The following is a 15,531-nucleotide window of genomic DNA, read 5'->3' as shown; positions in this document are numbered from 1 at the left end:
CTAAAGCCTAGTGTGTCTGCGAGGGTGGGGCAGGTCCACAGGAAGGTAGGGGCAGCAGGGTTCACTCCCTGAGAACCCATGTTTAGGATCTGTGCTTGAGCCTGACAGAGTGAAAACAAGCAAGGGGGGCCAGACTGGAAGGGGTAAAGGGGGAGGTACAAAGAGGGTACTACCTTTGTGTCTGTTTTGGGGGGTGGTTGTGTAGGGGTGATGGGCAGATTTAGCTTACACTTCCAGATCGATATCCGTCCTGTGCTGCAGTCGTTTTCTGGGACACAGTCACATTCTACTAGACCAAGCTAGCGACTTCCAGCGTTAGCCTCCCGGCATGAGCCACTATAGTCAACTTGTATATCCAGCTTTCTTTATAAAAATTGTTTAAGAAAGCTAAAGAACAGGGGCCCAAGAGGAACCTAACAATAATAGACAAACTTAATGATCACACCAAGAAGGAATAAAGAAAGACTAGTTGATGCCCAGAGAAACTTCCAAAGGGCAGAGTAATAGCCAGAGGGTTATGTGAAACAGGTTGTAGGTGACAGGGACCCACCATCAAAACAATCCAGTCTCCTACAGAGCCATTCCTGGGAGCAGATGTCTGGTAGGGAGTCAATGGATCTTTTAACTTAACTTACAAAGATCTCACTGAGGGGTGTGTGTGTGTGTGTGTATGTGTGTGTGTGAGCTGAGTATTTGCACTGAATTATTTGTAGCATAAAAAGCACTAGCAAGGGAGGGAATGGGGTAAGACTTACACAGAAGAAGCAACCTAGAGGAGGTCTCAGACTCAGGATAGAAAGAGTCAGGGCTTCCAGGCCTCCTTGACACAGCCTTAGACAAACATGATGCACAGCTGTCACTGTGGCATGGAGATGAATAATCCACAATGCCTGATGAGAAGACATGACAAGTCTCAAAATGGCCTTTTTGTCTTTATGTTCTGAGTTACATCAAGTAAAATGAGTTTCAGAAGGCTCGGAATAAGGTCTATGCTATCACAATCCTTTAAACTGGTGTTTCTTTCTCTAAAAAAGTTAGATGTGAACGAACTGACCAAGATTCAATTGATGTGTCTGAATCACAATTAATAGTCAGTGGGAAGGACAATATAAAATAAACCCACCATAAAGATGTAAGAAACACTGGGACTAGAAGTGAACCACACTAAAATCTCCATTTATTCCATTGATGGTAAAATCATGCTTTGTACTTGAGGAGAGCTTCTTCCCAAACCATACCTTACTACAAACTACAGGGTTTACAGCAATTTATTTCTAGTTTGGTATCTTTTCAATTTAGTAAAGAGATGTCAACAACAAGCATCTTTCCAAGGAGCAATCATCTAATTAAGTGATGCTCCAGAAAGGGCATGTCAACCATCTAGCACTCTACGACTCCCTAAGCATGCAGACCAACACCAGCATCGACAATACAAAACGCAGAGATCATAAACATGAGCACATATCAGAACAGGAATAAAATATACAATAAGGCTTTTTTTAAAAAAAATTATCAGTTTAATGGGGAAAAATAGATAAATGTCAGAGGCAATATGTAGCTTGTATATGAGTGCTGTTTTTGGTGTGGTATCTAGGGATCCAAATATGTAATGAAATAACAGTTTTATCTGTAAATCTCTGTACTTTCCATGATGGAGACTCAATTAACGGTGATCTTTGTTGCCAGTCACTAACAAATGCCACAAATTCCTCTTTAAAAGTTCTTTGAGGGCAGATGGCATCGTAAGTGATTGATGGCGTCGTTGACATGGAACACAAAAATTAAGCAAGAAAATCAATTTAACCTCACATATGAATGGCCTGACACACAGGCAACCCTTTTCCAGACACAAACTATATTTAATGATGTCACAGGAATGATGGGGGTAAAAGATCTCTGAAAATACTCACTTCCATTCAACAATATAGCTGGTGTCAAAGGTAAAATAATCATGATTTTTAAAACTAAGGAAATTAAGGAGAGGCTTTCAGCAATGAAATACCATACATGAACTATGGTAAGAACACTTTGCTATCTATATGTTTGCAACCCACACTTGGCTCCATGTCCCCTTGAAAAGCAATGGCCTTCTATCGGGGTATACTGATAGCCTGTGAGCTACTGCAGCAACTCCAAAGTCTCATTCCCAGACAACAGCTATTATTTGGCTTGTGTGCATGGAAGAGCTGGCCTGTTTAATATGACCTGGCATTCACCCAGTGAGAAGAGCCTTTTGGCCAGGGGTATTTGTCAGAAATAATCAGTTGCCAAGTGTTTAGCATCATGGCTGCCTGAGGCTCTGAAGAACAGTTGGGGCAAAGAAAAGAAAAGCAAGAGGCTTAAAGGAAAAGTAGAGGATGTGGCATCCACAGGGGACTTGAAAAAGCATAGCAGTACGCATGTAACACTACAAGACCACAAAAATGCATAGTCTCTGTCTCTGTCTTTCTCTTGTTGTCTCTCTGTCTCTGTCTCTGACTGTGTATATGTGCCTCTGTGTGTGTGTGTGTGTGTGTGTGTGTGTGTATGTATCTGATTGTGAGCTCATTTAGGTTATGCACATGTTCAGAAAGACTTGGACAGGTGCTATGTTCTCACCTTCTCTAAATTTGAAGCATTCCACAAACAGGAAGTGAAGGCAAGGGTGCAATTAAGCTGTCTCTGACCGATTAATGGAGACATGGAGTAATGCTCAAGGAGGACCCCTATGCAAAGTCAAGACATTTATGGGCTCTGTGCATTTGTAAAAACTGTCTTGTAAAATATTAGTTTATTACTAATCAACATAGGTGGAAACATCACACAAGAGATTACAGACATTACAAAACTAATTCTGAAAGGCATCAAGAAGCAAAAACAATACTCCAGTTGCGAAATGTTTATGAGCTCAAATGAAAGTTCAACTTTTCAGGTGTGAACAGGCAGACAAATCAATAATCTCAACAACAGGTTCCTTGAGGTCCGAGGGACACAGAGAAGTAAATATAAAGAAAATGAACATGTGGCATTTTCATGAAATCACATCCCTGACCACCAAGCACACTGAAATGCATATAAGGGAGGTGTTTCAGAAGAAGAGGAAAGAGCACAAGAATGAGAGAGAGAAAGAAGACCAAACACACGATGCCAGTGCCCTCTTATTGAAGGAGAGCATCATGGAATCTCTGTAGGAAAGCGCTGAAGGTCAAAGCAGACAATGGAATGGGAGAACCAGCAGAAACAGCTTAGCATGTGCAGGCGTTCTCAATGAGATTAATGGATGATTTTTTTTAAAAAATCAAAACAAAGTAGAGACCTGGGATAAAGGAAAAAGATGATGAATCAAAACTTGTGTGTCCTGAGAAGCAATCCCTCAAATATGAAGGAAGTGAGACACTCCTAGACAGACAGAGACTGACAGACCTGCAGACACACCTGCCTTTCTAGTAATATGAAACAGACATTAAATTGAAAGGAAAGAGCCCGGGAGAAACCCTTCAATTCTCATGAAGATGGGCAGATCGTCATAGAGTGATGACGATCTCTCTATGGTTATGAAGACTACAGATGTGCACGGACTCAGAAGAGTGCATCATTCAGAGTAGCAACAGGAACGTGAATGAAGAAAAGCAGTGCTGTATAAACTATCATAGCCAAGCTAAGCAAAATCCAAACTACATCAGTGCCCACTACAACACACAAACCCCTGAAGGAATCACTTAAAACATCTGCCCATGATACAGCAAAAACAACAAGGAGAGAAACAGCACACGGGACCACATGGCCCATGAAAGGAGCGTGCTGTGTATCGAAATGGAACCTGGAAAAGAAGTCCTAAGCTAATGTGGCTTTCCTCATTAGCTTAGGATGTAATCAAGTGAAAATGGAGTTACATTCAATTAAATGCCCTTGGCCCAGGAACTGGTACCTGACATAGGGGGAGGCCTGTGGGAGGGAGAGCACCAGTTCAGATGCAAGGGGGAGGAGCAATGGGATAAGAAACTGTGGGAGGGGGGACTGAGGACGGAAATGGCTGGAATGTAAATAAATAAAATAATTTAAATTAAAAAAAGAAAGGAAGGCATTGTGTTACAGAGACAGAGAGGAAACCATGTAAAGCCTCTGATGAGACTAGCTTGATCTATGCCAAGACCTCCAGCAGCAAGCAGAAATCAGGACTGAGCTAGCTCTCCTCTAGGCCTTCAGAGGAGTTCACCCTGTTAACACCTTCAGTCGGAAGTCCAGCCTCCAGAATTAAAAGAATTTGTTTCTGGATTATTTTATTTGGTTTTACTTTTAAGACAGGACCTCACATGGCCCAGGCAGGTATGGAAATTAGGCCATTTTACAATTTTCTAGTGGGAGCAGGAGAGATAGCTCAGTGGTTAAGAGTGCCTGCTGTTCTCCAGAGGACCCAAGTTCATTTCCCAAGGCCTCATCAGGTGGCTCAAACCCACCTATAACTCCATCTCCAAAGGATCCAAATTGCTGTATAGCCGAGGAAGACTGTGAACTTCTTACCCTCTGCTTCCATCTCCTGAATGATGAGATTATGGGTATGTGGCGCTCGGGATTTAACCCAAGGCTTTCTCTACCAGTTGAATCGTGTCCAACCTAGTTTCTGTTACTAGCAATCTAGTTTATGGTACTTCTCTATAGCAGTTAAACATAAAGGCACCAAAGTGCGAAAACATAAAATTACTGAGTGAAATATAGTAGCTAAATCAACTCATAGTGGAATATCTAAAGTGCATTTAAAGTGACTAGAACATAGGCAAACTCACCATGACACTGTAGGACAGCCATGACTATAAAGCTTGGCGTTGACGTATAAACCATGGAGAGTACTTTTTTCTTTATTTGGAGACAAAAATCACTTTATACAGACCCAACTGGCCTTAAACTGGTGGCAATCCTCCTACCTCAACTCTAGTGTGTGCCAAGACTTTCAGAAAGATTACTTTTTTTTGTTTTTGCCAACTGTTAGAGCCACATTCATCTGAAACATTTCCCCTTTGCAGGCAAATGTCTCATAGTAATTTACAGACCACACTAATATATTCTATAAAACTAATCAGATTCTCTCTTGTACAGATCAGTTTTACAACTTGATACAAAATAAAGTCACTGGGAAGAGGGGCTCTCATTAGAGGAAATGCCTCCTGCAGATTTGTCTCCACTGTGGGTGGAGTCACCCCCCCCCCAGGCAGAGAATCATGGGTATTAAGAGTCTGAGCAAGCCAATAAGCAGCACTCCTGCTCAGTTTCTATCTCAGTTCCTGTCCTGAATTCTTCTGATTTGACTCAATGATGGACTGTGACAGTGAGGGTCATGTAACTGAAATAATCCCTTTACTATCCATGGTGTATAATTACAGAAATAGACTCCTAACCTCTCAAAATAACAAGCAATTTGCAATCTTTCCATATTGTTCTAAACAAACTGAATTTTATTGGGTCCATATTTTATATCCACCCCCTTGCTAAAAAAAATCATTATTTATTCCATATAGACCTTTGTGTCTGTTTTCATGTATTTTACTTTTGCTATGGCACATTTAAATGAAGGTGTTCTCAGCAGTAAAAATAACTTCAATGTTTCCAGTTTAGGAGACAGTTGTTATTTGTTGTTAAGTGACATTTAAAATTTTTGGACCAGAATTGCAAAAGCTTAACATTTTCACATGTATTATTTCTGTAACAGGAAAAACAGATAGTGAGGTGAGAAGAAAGGCTTCTATATGTGTATATGTGTATATATGTATGTGTGTACATATATGTATAGATACTTATATATAGCAGACATGAAATATGAACATTGACATACAGATGACAGACAGACACAGCAGACTATTGAAATAAAGCTCATTTTCTAACAGATAGGCAATGGTCCGTCAACAATTTCTGAACCATTAACTTCATTGCCAGACTTTCTCTTCTATACCATGAATCACAAGAGAGTTCTAGAATTTCATCTTATTCAGTGGTGAATTGGCTGGTGCCGAAGGTGGCCGTTAGGAGGATATCAGAGTAAAGACAACAATATAGAAAGGACCATGGAGTCCCAAGAGACACTGTTGAAGAATGTTGACTGCCTGGGTGTTAGCAAGTCTCTGAGCTTGTGAACTTAGAAGTCAACGGCCACTTTTCTTACTGGCCTGAGCATAACTGGCAGGCACGGTGCATCCTGCTCTTTGAACTGTAATAAGTTTAACAGGTGACAAGGTGTGCTCAGCTACTCTGAAAAAATAATGCACTTGGCAAACTGGCAAACCTTTTTGTAATGAAATAAAAATGAAGTCATATATGTATCTTAGGCCCTCTTTTATAAATGCATATCAGAATACTAAAGATGAAGATAGGAAAATTTGTAGGCTGTAAAAGAACCAATGTAAATTCCAAGGTGTTGCAAATATCCTATAAAAGAAAGTATCCAAAGGCCTGTATAAATGTAAAATGACTGATCTCTGTCTTTGTCTGTCTCTCTTTCTGTGTAGGTGTGTGTGTGTGTGTGTGATCTACACAGAGGGATACAGCTCAAGATATTGGAATCTGTCCTCTGTTTTCATATAAGCCCTGTAAACATCCTGCTAAGACTTTCCACTTTTACTCCTATGTTCTTTTTCTCTCAGAAAGGTAAGCATCTCCTCTGGGGTGAACAGTCACATACCACTGTACTTCATGACCCATATTCAGTCACTCAGGCCACAGGGAAGAGACAGTGAACTGTGCCATTGGGAAGCGAGCTGGGGAGCTTCCATCCCAGCATGGATGGAGGTACCTTAGGGTGACCAAGAGTGATTTGCACACACTGGGTCTTGACTCCTATGAATATTTTTATAATGTAGAAACTGGAATTGACGTGCCCAGTTTTCTGAGTAACTGCCAGACTGATTTCCAGAGTGGTTGTACCAATTTGCAACCCCACAAGCAGTGGAGGAGTGTTCCTCTTTCTCCACATCCTCACCAACACCTGCTGTCTCCTGAGTTTTTAATCTTAGCCATTCTGACTGGTGTAAGGTGAAATCTTAGGGTTGTTTTGACTTGCATTTCCCTGATGACTAATGAAGTTGAGCATTATTTAAGATGTTTCTCCACCATCCGAAGTTCTTCAGGTGAAAATTCTTTGTTTAGATCTGCACCACATTTTTTAATAGGGTTATTTGGTTTTCTGGGGTCTAACTTCTTGAATTCTTTTGCTATACCACTCCTGGGCATATACCCAGAGGATTCCCCAGCATGTAATAAGGACACATGCTCCACTATGTTCATAGCAGCCCTATTTATAATAGCCAGAAGCTGGAAAGAACCCAGGTATCCCTCAACAGAAGAATGAATGCAAAAAATGTGGTATATATACCCAATGGAGTACTATTCAGTCATTAGAAACAATGAATTCATGAAAGTCTTAGGCAAATGGATGGAGCTGGAGAACATCATACTAAGTGAGGTAACCCAGTCTCAAAAGATCGATCATGGTATGCACTCACTAATAAGTGGATACTAACCTAGAAAACTGGAATACCCAAAACATAATCCACACATCGAATGAGGTACAAGAAGAAAGGAGAAGTGGCCCCTGGTTCTGGAAAGACTCAGTGTAGCAGTATAGGGCAAAACCAGAACAGGGAAGTGGGAAGGGGTGGGTGGGAGAACAGGGGGAGGGAAGGGGGCTTATGTGACTTTCCGGGAGTGGGGGACCAGAGAAGGGGAAATCATTTGAAATGTAAATAAAAAATGTATCGAATAAAAAAAAAAAGAAACTGGAATTGAGGTTGTAGTGAAGCCTGGAGGGCAGGGATTCTCTATGAAGGATGAAGGCATAAAAACAATGTTTTAGGCAGGGCATTTTTCTATTGGTCTCCCCAGGAAGACAGATTCCCAGAATTGTTTCCACTCTTAGGAGTTTCATCCACAAAATAGTTCACGTTCCTCTGAAAACATATCTAGAAGATAAATATGAAATAACATTTTATAAAACAAAAGGGCATTCATGGAGGAAATGAACAACAAAGACAATTAGACAACAGAGTAATCTGTCCTGAAGTCTAGTCTGGATGTACATGTGAGCATCCCTTATTTTCATGCTATCTGGAGGTCTATCATCCAGATTTGGTGATAAAAACTGAATCGCAGAAGGCAATAAATGACTTGCTCGACATTGAAAACTACTTGGGTACCTTGAGTTAGTTTGACATTAGAGGCTGGACGAGGGCATAAGTAGGCATTATACAAACAATGGGGCTGAGATAGAACAGTAAAGATGCCATGGGCTTCAGTGGAAGGCCCGACTGAGGCTGCGGTACAGGCCATTCCAGATCCTAGTAAGAATCTAAAGAGCAGAAAACTGGATGAAGTCTTGTTAATGGGGAAGAGTATTTTAGTTTCATCTTCTATCAGAAGTAGTCAAACCATCAGTAAGTCAGGATGGTCCTCTCTCCTACACATATCTTCCCTACCTGGAGGCGCTGAGAATCAGGTTTCTAATAAAAGCTGATAAACTTGCTCTTTTATTTTAGTTAGTGTATCTAAATTCTGGGCTTCATTATGGAATTTTTCTTTTTTAAAAAATTAATTCATTGCTATTTATGTGTACAAATACTTTGTCTGCAAGTAGGTATACGTACTGCATTTATGCTTGGTGTCGAACGAATCCAGAAGATGGTATGGGATCCCTTGGAACTGAAGTCACAGATAGTTGTCAGCTACCACATGGATGCTGTGTGTGAATGCCATATATGTATTTCCTTATAGTATAGGTTGTCATACTAACATTCCCCATGATTTTTTATATCTTAATAATCGCTTCCTTCCCATTCAAAATAATTCTATCTGGTACTGGTACTGGTACACACACACACACACACACACACACACACAATACTAGCTTTCCATTGCTGTTATAAATATCATAATCAAAAGCAACTTGAAGAGGAAAGGGTTTATTTCATCTTATAGTTTACAGTCTGTCAGGGCATGAACTAAGGCAGGAAACTAGATGCAGGAAATGAAACAGAGACCACAGGAGAATGCAGCTCACAGATCTGTTCCCCAGGGCTTGCTTAGCCTACGTTTTTATACACTCCAGAATTACCTTCCAAGGGGTGGCAGTATACAGTGTCCACCATTAATCAAGAAAATGCTCCCACACACCTGTCCAAAAGGCTAATGGTGGAGACATTGTCTCAATTAAGATTACTTTTTCTCAAATGACTCTGGTTTTTATCAAGTTGACAACAACAACAACAACCACAAACCTAACAAGGATACACATACACATACAGATAGACAGACAGACACTCATACACTTGCATGTGTATATGTATATATGTGTACAAACATCAGCTTTCCTGATTATTTTCTTCCTTCCTTCCTCTTCCTCACAATTTTCAAATAGATATAAACTATTCACTCCCTATTGTCAGAGACTGTATTAACCTCCTGATGTTTACATGCCAATGCTAGAGTAAAAGGAGAAGCAGCAAAAGCAGGAGATAAGACCCAGCAGTCGGGCGGAACCACACATGCATGTAGATGACAGAAAGAACTCTTTTTCTTTATTTTTCTTCTTTCTTCTTCTTCCTCCTCCTCCTTCTCCTCTTCCTCCTCTCTCCTCCTCCTCTTCTTCTTCTTTTTGTCGCTTAAACCATCCAACACACATTTTATTTGTCAAAACCAAGAAAATATTTAGCATAGAACAGGTTCTATTTAGACATTTTTCTATTGTTCTGGGAAGTATCAATCCGGGAGACGTTGTAAAACTCCCATTTGAACTGTTCAGTCTGGAAATTCTGAACTACTTTGATAAAACTTGAGCACAACAAGTCCTGAGATTGCCATTATATTGCCATTATGAGGCATTTTAAACAGTCTGCCAAGTCAAACATATTATTAATGTTCATAAATTATCATGCACCCAGAATCCTTGACAGCTATCCATTGTCTTTCGTCAGACACATGAGTTCTAGTAAGTGCACAATTAGGTTAAAGGATAAGGTCACTTACTACAAACAAACCTGCCAATATCAGTAGGAGGCTGACTGTTGTAGTAACTAAAAGATTTCCAAACAAAAGCATAGGGACTGTTGAAAGTATCCCTGCTTGCATTAACCTCGTGATGCCATGTGTCTTACTGAGCACAAATCTGTAACAACTTTGTAATCTGTATGGAGTGGGGAGGTTAGGGAGAATGTTACCTAGAGTAGGGCTCCCCCTTCTCAAGGGAGAAGGGGAGGGAGGAAGGAGGGAGGAGCTGATATTGAGATGTAAAGTGAATTAAAAAATATTTCATGATATAAAAAAAGAAAGCAAAGAAAAATGAAATCATGCAAGCCACATGAACATGAAAAGAACATAATTCTCCTTAATTAAAGTCTGTGGTGTGAAGCATCTTCCTGGATCACAAAAAGGCCATGTTGTACATATACATCTCATATCTTCCCTTCTGGGATACTAAGTCTCAGAGCTGGTATTTCAACAGTATTTCAACCTGGTCCAACAGTTTCAGCCCTCACCCCCTTCCCTTTGCTGTTATTCTTTGTTTTGATTTTGTTTTAGACTCACAGATATCCACCTGCCTCTGCCTCCCAATTAAAGGTGTCCTACCACAGCCTGGCCTGCTACCGTTTTTCATTTTCACCATGTTGGCCTTGTGTACCTTGCCTCTTTTTCCATTTTTCTATGTGGCTTCCCAGCATCCTAGGTAAGTGCAATACTTTCTGTTGAGTGAACAGGCCCAGTGAGAGGACCGTGAGGAAGGGAGGGGCAATGGGCAGACTATCTTGAGTTGGTTTCCTTTCTAGCCCTTTGAACTCTTGAACCCAGCATAACTTTTGTGTCACACAGGGTATCTTTGTCAACCTCAACATGGATCTGCAATGAAGGAGGATGGATGTACCATCAAGGTGTGAAGACCTTGACAAAATACAAAGAGTTTAGTAGCTCTGATTTCAAAAGGCCCCGAACTTTTCCATTTTATGCCTGTCTTCCTCCTTGTGCTGGGTCAGAAGGCCTATTCTCAGGAAGGTCTTTATCTACATCACTACACTTAGTAACATGAAACCAGGACTTTCTACAGGGCGTGTTCTTATCCTCAAAACCCATTTATCACAATACTTTGTTGTCCCTATTGGTCACAGTGTTATGACTTCAAAGTTTGTGATTTTATGTGGGCTCTTTTCTTTTATGAAGACAACTCTTCCTTTATTCATTCTTATATATTCATTTACTAAGCACTCTTGATTAAGACAATGACAGTGAATGAGGAAAGGCCAAAACTGTTTTAAAGCAAAGAATAAGAGAGTACAACATCGTGACAATTAGAATTTCTTATCATGTTGAGCTGGGGATGGAGCAGAGTTGAGGGCACATACCCAGCATTCCTGGGACCTTGCCAGTACCACAAAAATTAAAAACAAAAAAAGTGCCAGGACTTTTTTTACATTTCTAGAATTCATGAACTAACCATTTGGTGTTTTCCAGATACAGAAAAATTACAATGGACAACACTGTAACTCCTATAAGGTATTCCAGAAGACCGTTGGGAGGCCACCAAGTCAATCACTGCTTTATATGGTCTGCACTGGCACATGCTGTGAAGACAGTATCTGTGGCCATAATCCTGCCACCAATTAAAATGCTAGGTCCATTCCAAGAGGGACTTAGCTGACACCTTTGAGCAGTCTTTTTTCCTTGTGATTACTACTTCCTACCTGAATTTTGTCAAAACTATTTTAAAATCTGGATCAACTTTTCTTTCCAATCTAAAGGAACTGGCATGTTATCATCAACTGTGTACCAGTAAAACCCAACCCCCTTCCTACCAAAGACACATCTAGCACCTTGTCGGGCCTCCACCATGCCTGCCTCACACTCATTGCAAACACGGCGAGACTGCCATAGTTCCATTTTAACTGAGAGCACTTGCTTTTCTCAAGTGTTAAGTCAAAGTGTTAAGTAGAAGTTGACATGCTTGTGACTCATTTTAAAATGGCAAATTATAATCAGCCAGCACTGTATGAAGCATGAAAGTCATTCTCTAAATCACATGCTACACAAAGGCTGAGCTGGGAAAATGTGAAGAACAAACCCGAAACATATCTCCTTCCTATATTACATTACCAGTTTGTCATCAACCCTTGGAAGGATTGATAGATAGAAGGATAGAAATCCTTGGGAGGATTTCTAAAATATGCTACTGATATTAAGGATGCTATATAACAAAACTCTCAAATAGCTCACTGACATAATTTTTAAAAGATTTATTGTATGAGTGTCACCAGTGTGTGTGTGTGTGTGGGGGGGGTTTAGGAGGTCAGAGGACAGAAAAGGGCATCATGGAATACACTGGAACTGTAATTATAGGCAGTTATAAGCCACACAGTGTGAGTGGTGTGAACCAACTCTGAAGGAGCAGTAAATCTTCTTAATTTTTGAGCAGTCTCTCCAGATCCCCACGCCCTCTCCCAAGTAATATTGATAATGTTTAAATAACTATTGGCATTTAGGCAGTAAACTTTAGTAACTATGGTTGCTTTTAGCTTTTTGAAACATAACTTTTCTATACAAATGTAGTACAAAGAACACCCTTAATGAAAAACAATTTTTTTTTATTGTACATGTGACTAGCTAGGGCTTGGGTCCCAGACTCTATATCTACAGTAATACTTCTCAAAGAATAATTGTGGATCCTAGAATGTTCTTTTTCTTTGGGACAATTGATCCTTTGTCCACCTTCTTTGCTTGGCTTTATGTAGTATCTGCCATCAGATACCACAGATCCTTGGACTTGCGCCTAATTTTTTCTAGTTTGACATTTGGATACCTAATCTAAAGGTCAAATTCTGATGTATAGCTTCCTCCTTTACTTACAGATGAATTCTGAGTTTCAATTCCTACATTCCTTTGATTCTATTTGATCCCTATCTCCAGACAAAAAGATAAAACTGTGAAGTTACCTCCAATATCTTTATACAGCATCTTTACAAACAGTTAAAACAGGCAACATAAACACTGACTCTTGCTTGCAAAATTAGACCAATATATTTGCAATTCCCAAGGAGGGAAGGTCTCAAATTGGGGGAACCAAAAGATTTAACTGCAAAGAAAATAACTAAAAGACCACACACACATACACACACCACCACCACCACCACCACCACCACCACCAACAACAACAACAATGAAGAACCATGGCAAGGTGCCAGGAACTAAATACCTTAAATAACATTACATCCGGATGACTCTAAGAAGGACTGGAGAGATGGTTTAGTAGCTAAAGCATTTGCTACTATTGCAGAGGAGCTACGTTTGCTGCCCAGCAACCTCATGGAGTAGCTCAGACCGCCTGAAACTCTAGCTCCAGGAAGACAGCACCCTTTTCTGCCCTTCTTAGGAACCGTTATACAAGTGGCAAACACTAATGCAGACATATATAAAAACATTAAAGTGAAAATAAATTGCAAAGTGTGGTAGTTTAAACCTTTAATCGCAGCACTCAGGAGCAGAAGGAAGGCAGATCTTTGAGTTAGAGACCACCAAGTTCCAGGCTAGCCAGATAAATACTTGTGCGCGCGCGCGCACACGCACACGCACACACATACACATACACGTACACACACCTTAATCAAATATTGAGGAAGTACATAAACATCAATGGGATAAAATGATAGAAAGAGGAGCTTTGCAAGTCCCATTCTCTCTTGGGACTGTGAGACCAAAGACACACGTGATAATGGTTCAAAATGAAGCTTGTATGATGATCCTGAGGCTACCACATGGTCAGTTCTGGGGACATTTGTGTCAGCATGTCAATGTGATTTCCCCTTACCTCCAGATGCTCTAAAATATATGGTGGATTCGTCATGCCCAGCCTCAGCATGGCTCCCTCAGGAATCACTTCCACCAACTTCCACAGGAGCGTGGGGAGGTCTGTGCCAATGTCTCTGCCATAGGCGCCGGTGTCCTCACTGGTCAGCCATAGCTCACAAACACCCTCTGTGAATGAAAGAGGATAATTAACAATCCTTCGCCATACAGCTGCTCACCCGTTTTAATGCAGTATTTTTGAACACTATTATCCAGGCAGGATGGTAGTTCAATTGCAGAGAGAAAGCAGCTTATCCCTGTGTGGCAGTGGGTTATTAAGTTCATTTTATGAACACCAGAGAATTTCAACAATGTCATAAATTGCCAGTGTGCCCTATGAAGTCATTAACATTCACAGCCAATCAGTTCAAGCATCCTTCTCCAAAGCACTCTGATCAAAGCTAGAGCTTTAAACCCACTCAGAGAACACTCATTGAACACCATAAGCCTGGGAATGGAGACAGTTCCTCCACAGAATAGGAACTGGGAACAGTTAACTCATTAGTCAGCCTATTACCCACCCCCCCACACACGAATGTCAAACACGGTTAAGGATTAACTCACAAATTATTAATTATAAGAAACCCATTTTGCCCATAGAAACTATTTTAATAGTCTTCTTTTATTCAATTAAAATCGTACTCACTTTGTTTTCATATTTAAAATAAAAAGATGTCTGTGCATAAGCTAAGTGGCTGCCCTGGGGACCCTTTTACATTAACTAGTTCAGACTTAGGAAAGATTGATTATGTATGTATGTATGTATGTATGTATGTATGTATGTTACTATAAGGAACCCTATCTTCAAATGTTGTGGCTTGAGCTTGGTTGGGCAGCATATACCAGGAAGCTGAGGCAGGAGGACTGTCCCAAGTATAAAGCCAATCTAGGTTTTACAGTTCCGGGTTAGTCTGGACTACAGAGCAAGCCCTTGTCTCAGACAGTAAGACTAAGAAATCAGACAGCTGCAGCTCACAATCGGAGCCCTCTGAAACCACAGGAAAATCCTTCTGGATCATCTGGTGCCATTAAAAATGAATGAAGTAGAATGAGCAACAGCCACCAAGGTTTCCTGATAGACACACAGACCCTTCCTGAACCCACCACTGTCAGTGAGAGGAATAGCAGATATTAAAGGCCAAACGATTCAAACACCTAAAGTAACCAAACGAGTGTGAAGCAAGTTCAGGCTCAGTGTATCCCTTGCTTATAAAGCCTGCAGCGTTCATGTGCTCTGATGCAGTCTCCAGTGGGAACATGAAGGAAGTCTTATAAAGACCTCAACATACAGGGGCATTAATGCAGACTCCAGTGGAAAACATGAAGGATATGTCTAGAAACCATCTTAAAATTGCAATTTCATGACAGGAGACTTTCAAAGAATATCTAAATTGTAACAGCCAAGAGAGGCCACAAATGTGACCTCTTTGGGAACACGAATAGATTCCAGGTGTGCAGAAGAAAGCCCCCAACAGCAGCCCACAACAGCAGCCCCCAACAGCAGCCCGCAACAGCAGCCCCCAACAGCGCATTCAGTTATCAGCGATACGACCCACATCTTAGAGCTAAGAATGCTGGAAATTCTTCTTTCTTTAGATAACAGTCATATATTTATTTTCAAACCTGCAAAAATAACTATGTACATAACTCAGGGGACCCAAGGGCAGATGTGAATGGTGGCTCAGT

The 15,531-nt window shown here is 40.7% G+C and overlaps 1 protein-coding gene across 3 annotated transcripts in view; it reads right to left on the bottom strand.

Annotated features, from left to right (window-relative positions):
* Cdkal1 (CDK5 regulatory subunit associated protein 1 like 1) overlaps window positions 1-15,531 on the bottom strand; it is a 535,629-nt gene that overhangs the window by 219,553 nt on the left and 300,545 nt on the right. For all 3 annotated transcript variants that reach the window (XM_052156747.1, XM_052156748.1, XM_052156749.1), the window contains exon 10: window positions 13,808-13,974. In XM_052156747.1, the coding sequence (XP_052012707.1) occupies window positions 13,808-13,974 (167 nt within the window). The remainder of the gene's footprint in view (window positions 1-13,807; window positions 13,975-15,531) is intronic.

This window comes from Apodemus sylvaticus, chromosome 14 (genome assembly GCF_947179515.1).
Source record: "Apodemus sylvaticus chromosome 14, mApoSyl1.1, whole genome shotgun sequence".
NCBI lineage: Eukaryota > Metazoa > Chordata > Mammalia > Rodentia > Muridae > Apodemus > Apodemus sylvaticus.
The sequence above is the reverse complement of the archived record's forward strand: the minus strand, read 5'-3'. Positions and strand labels throughout refer to the sequence as shown.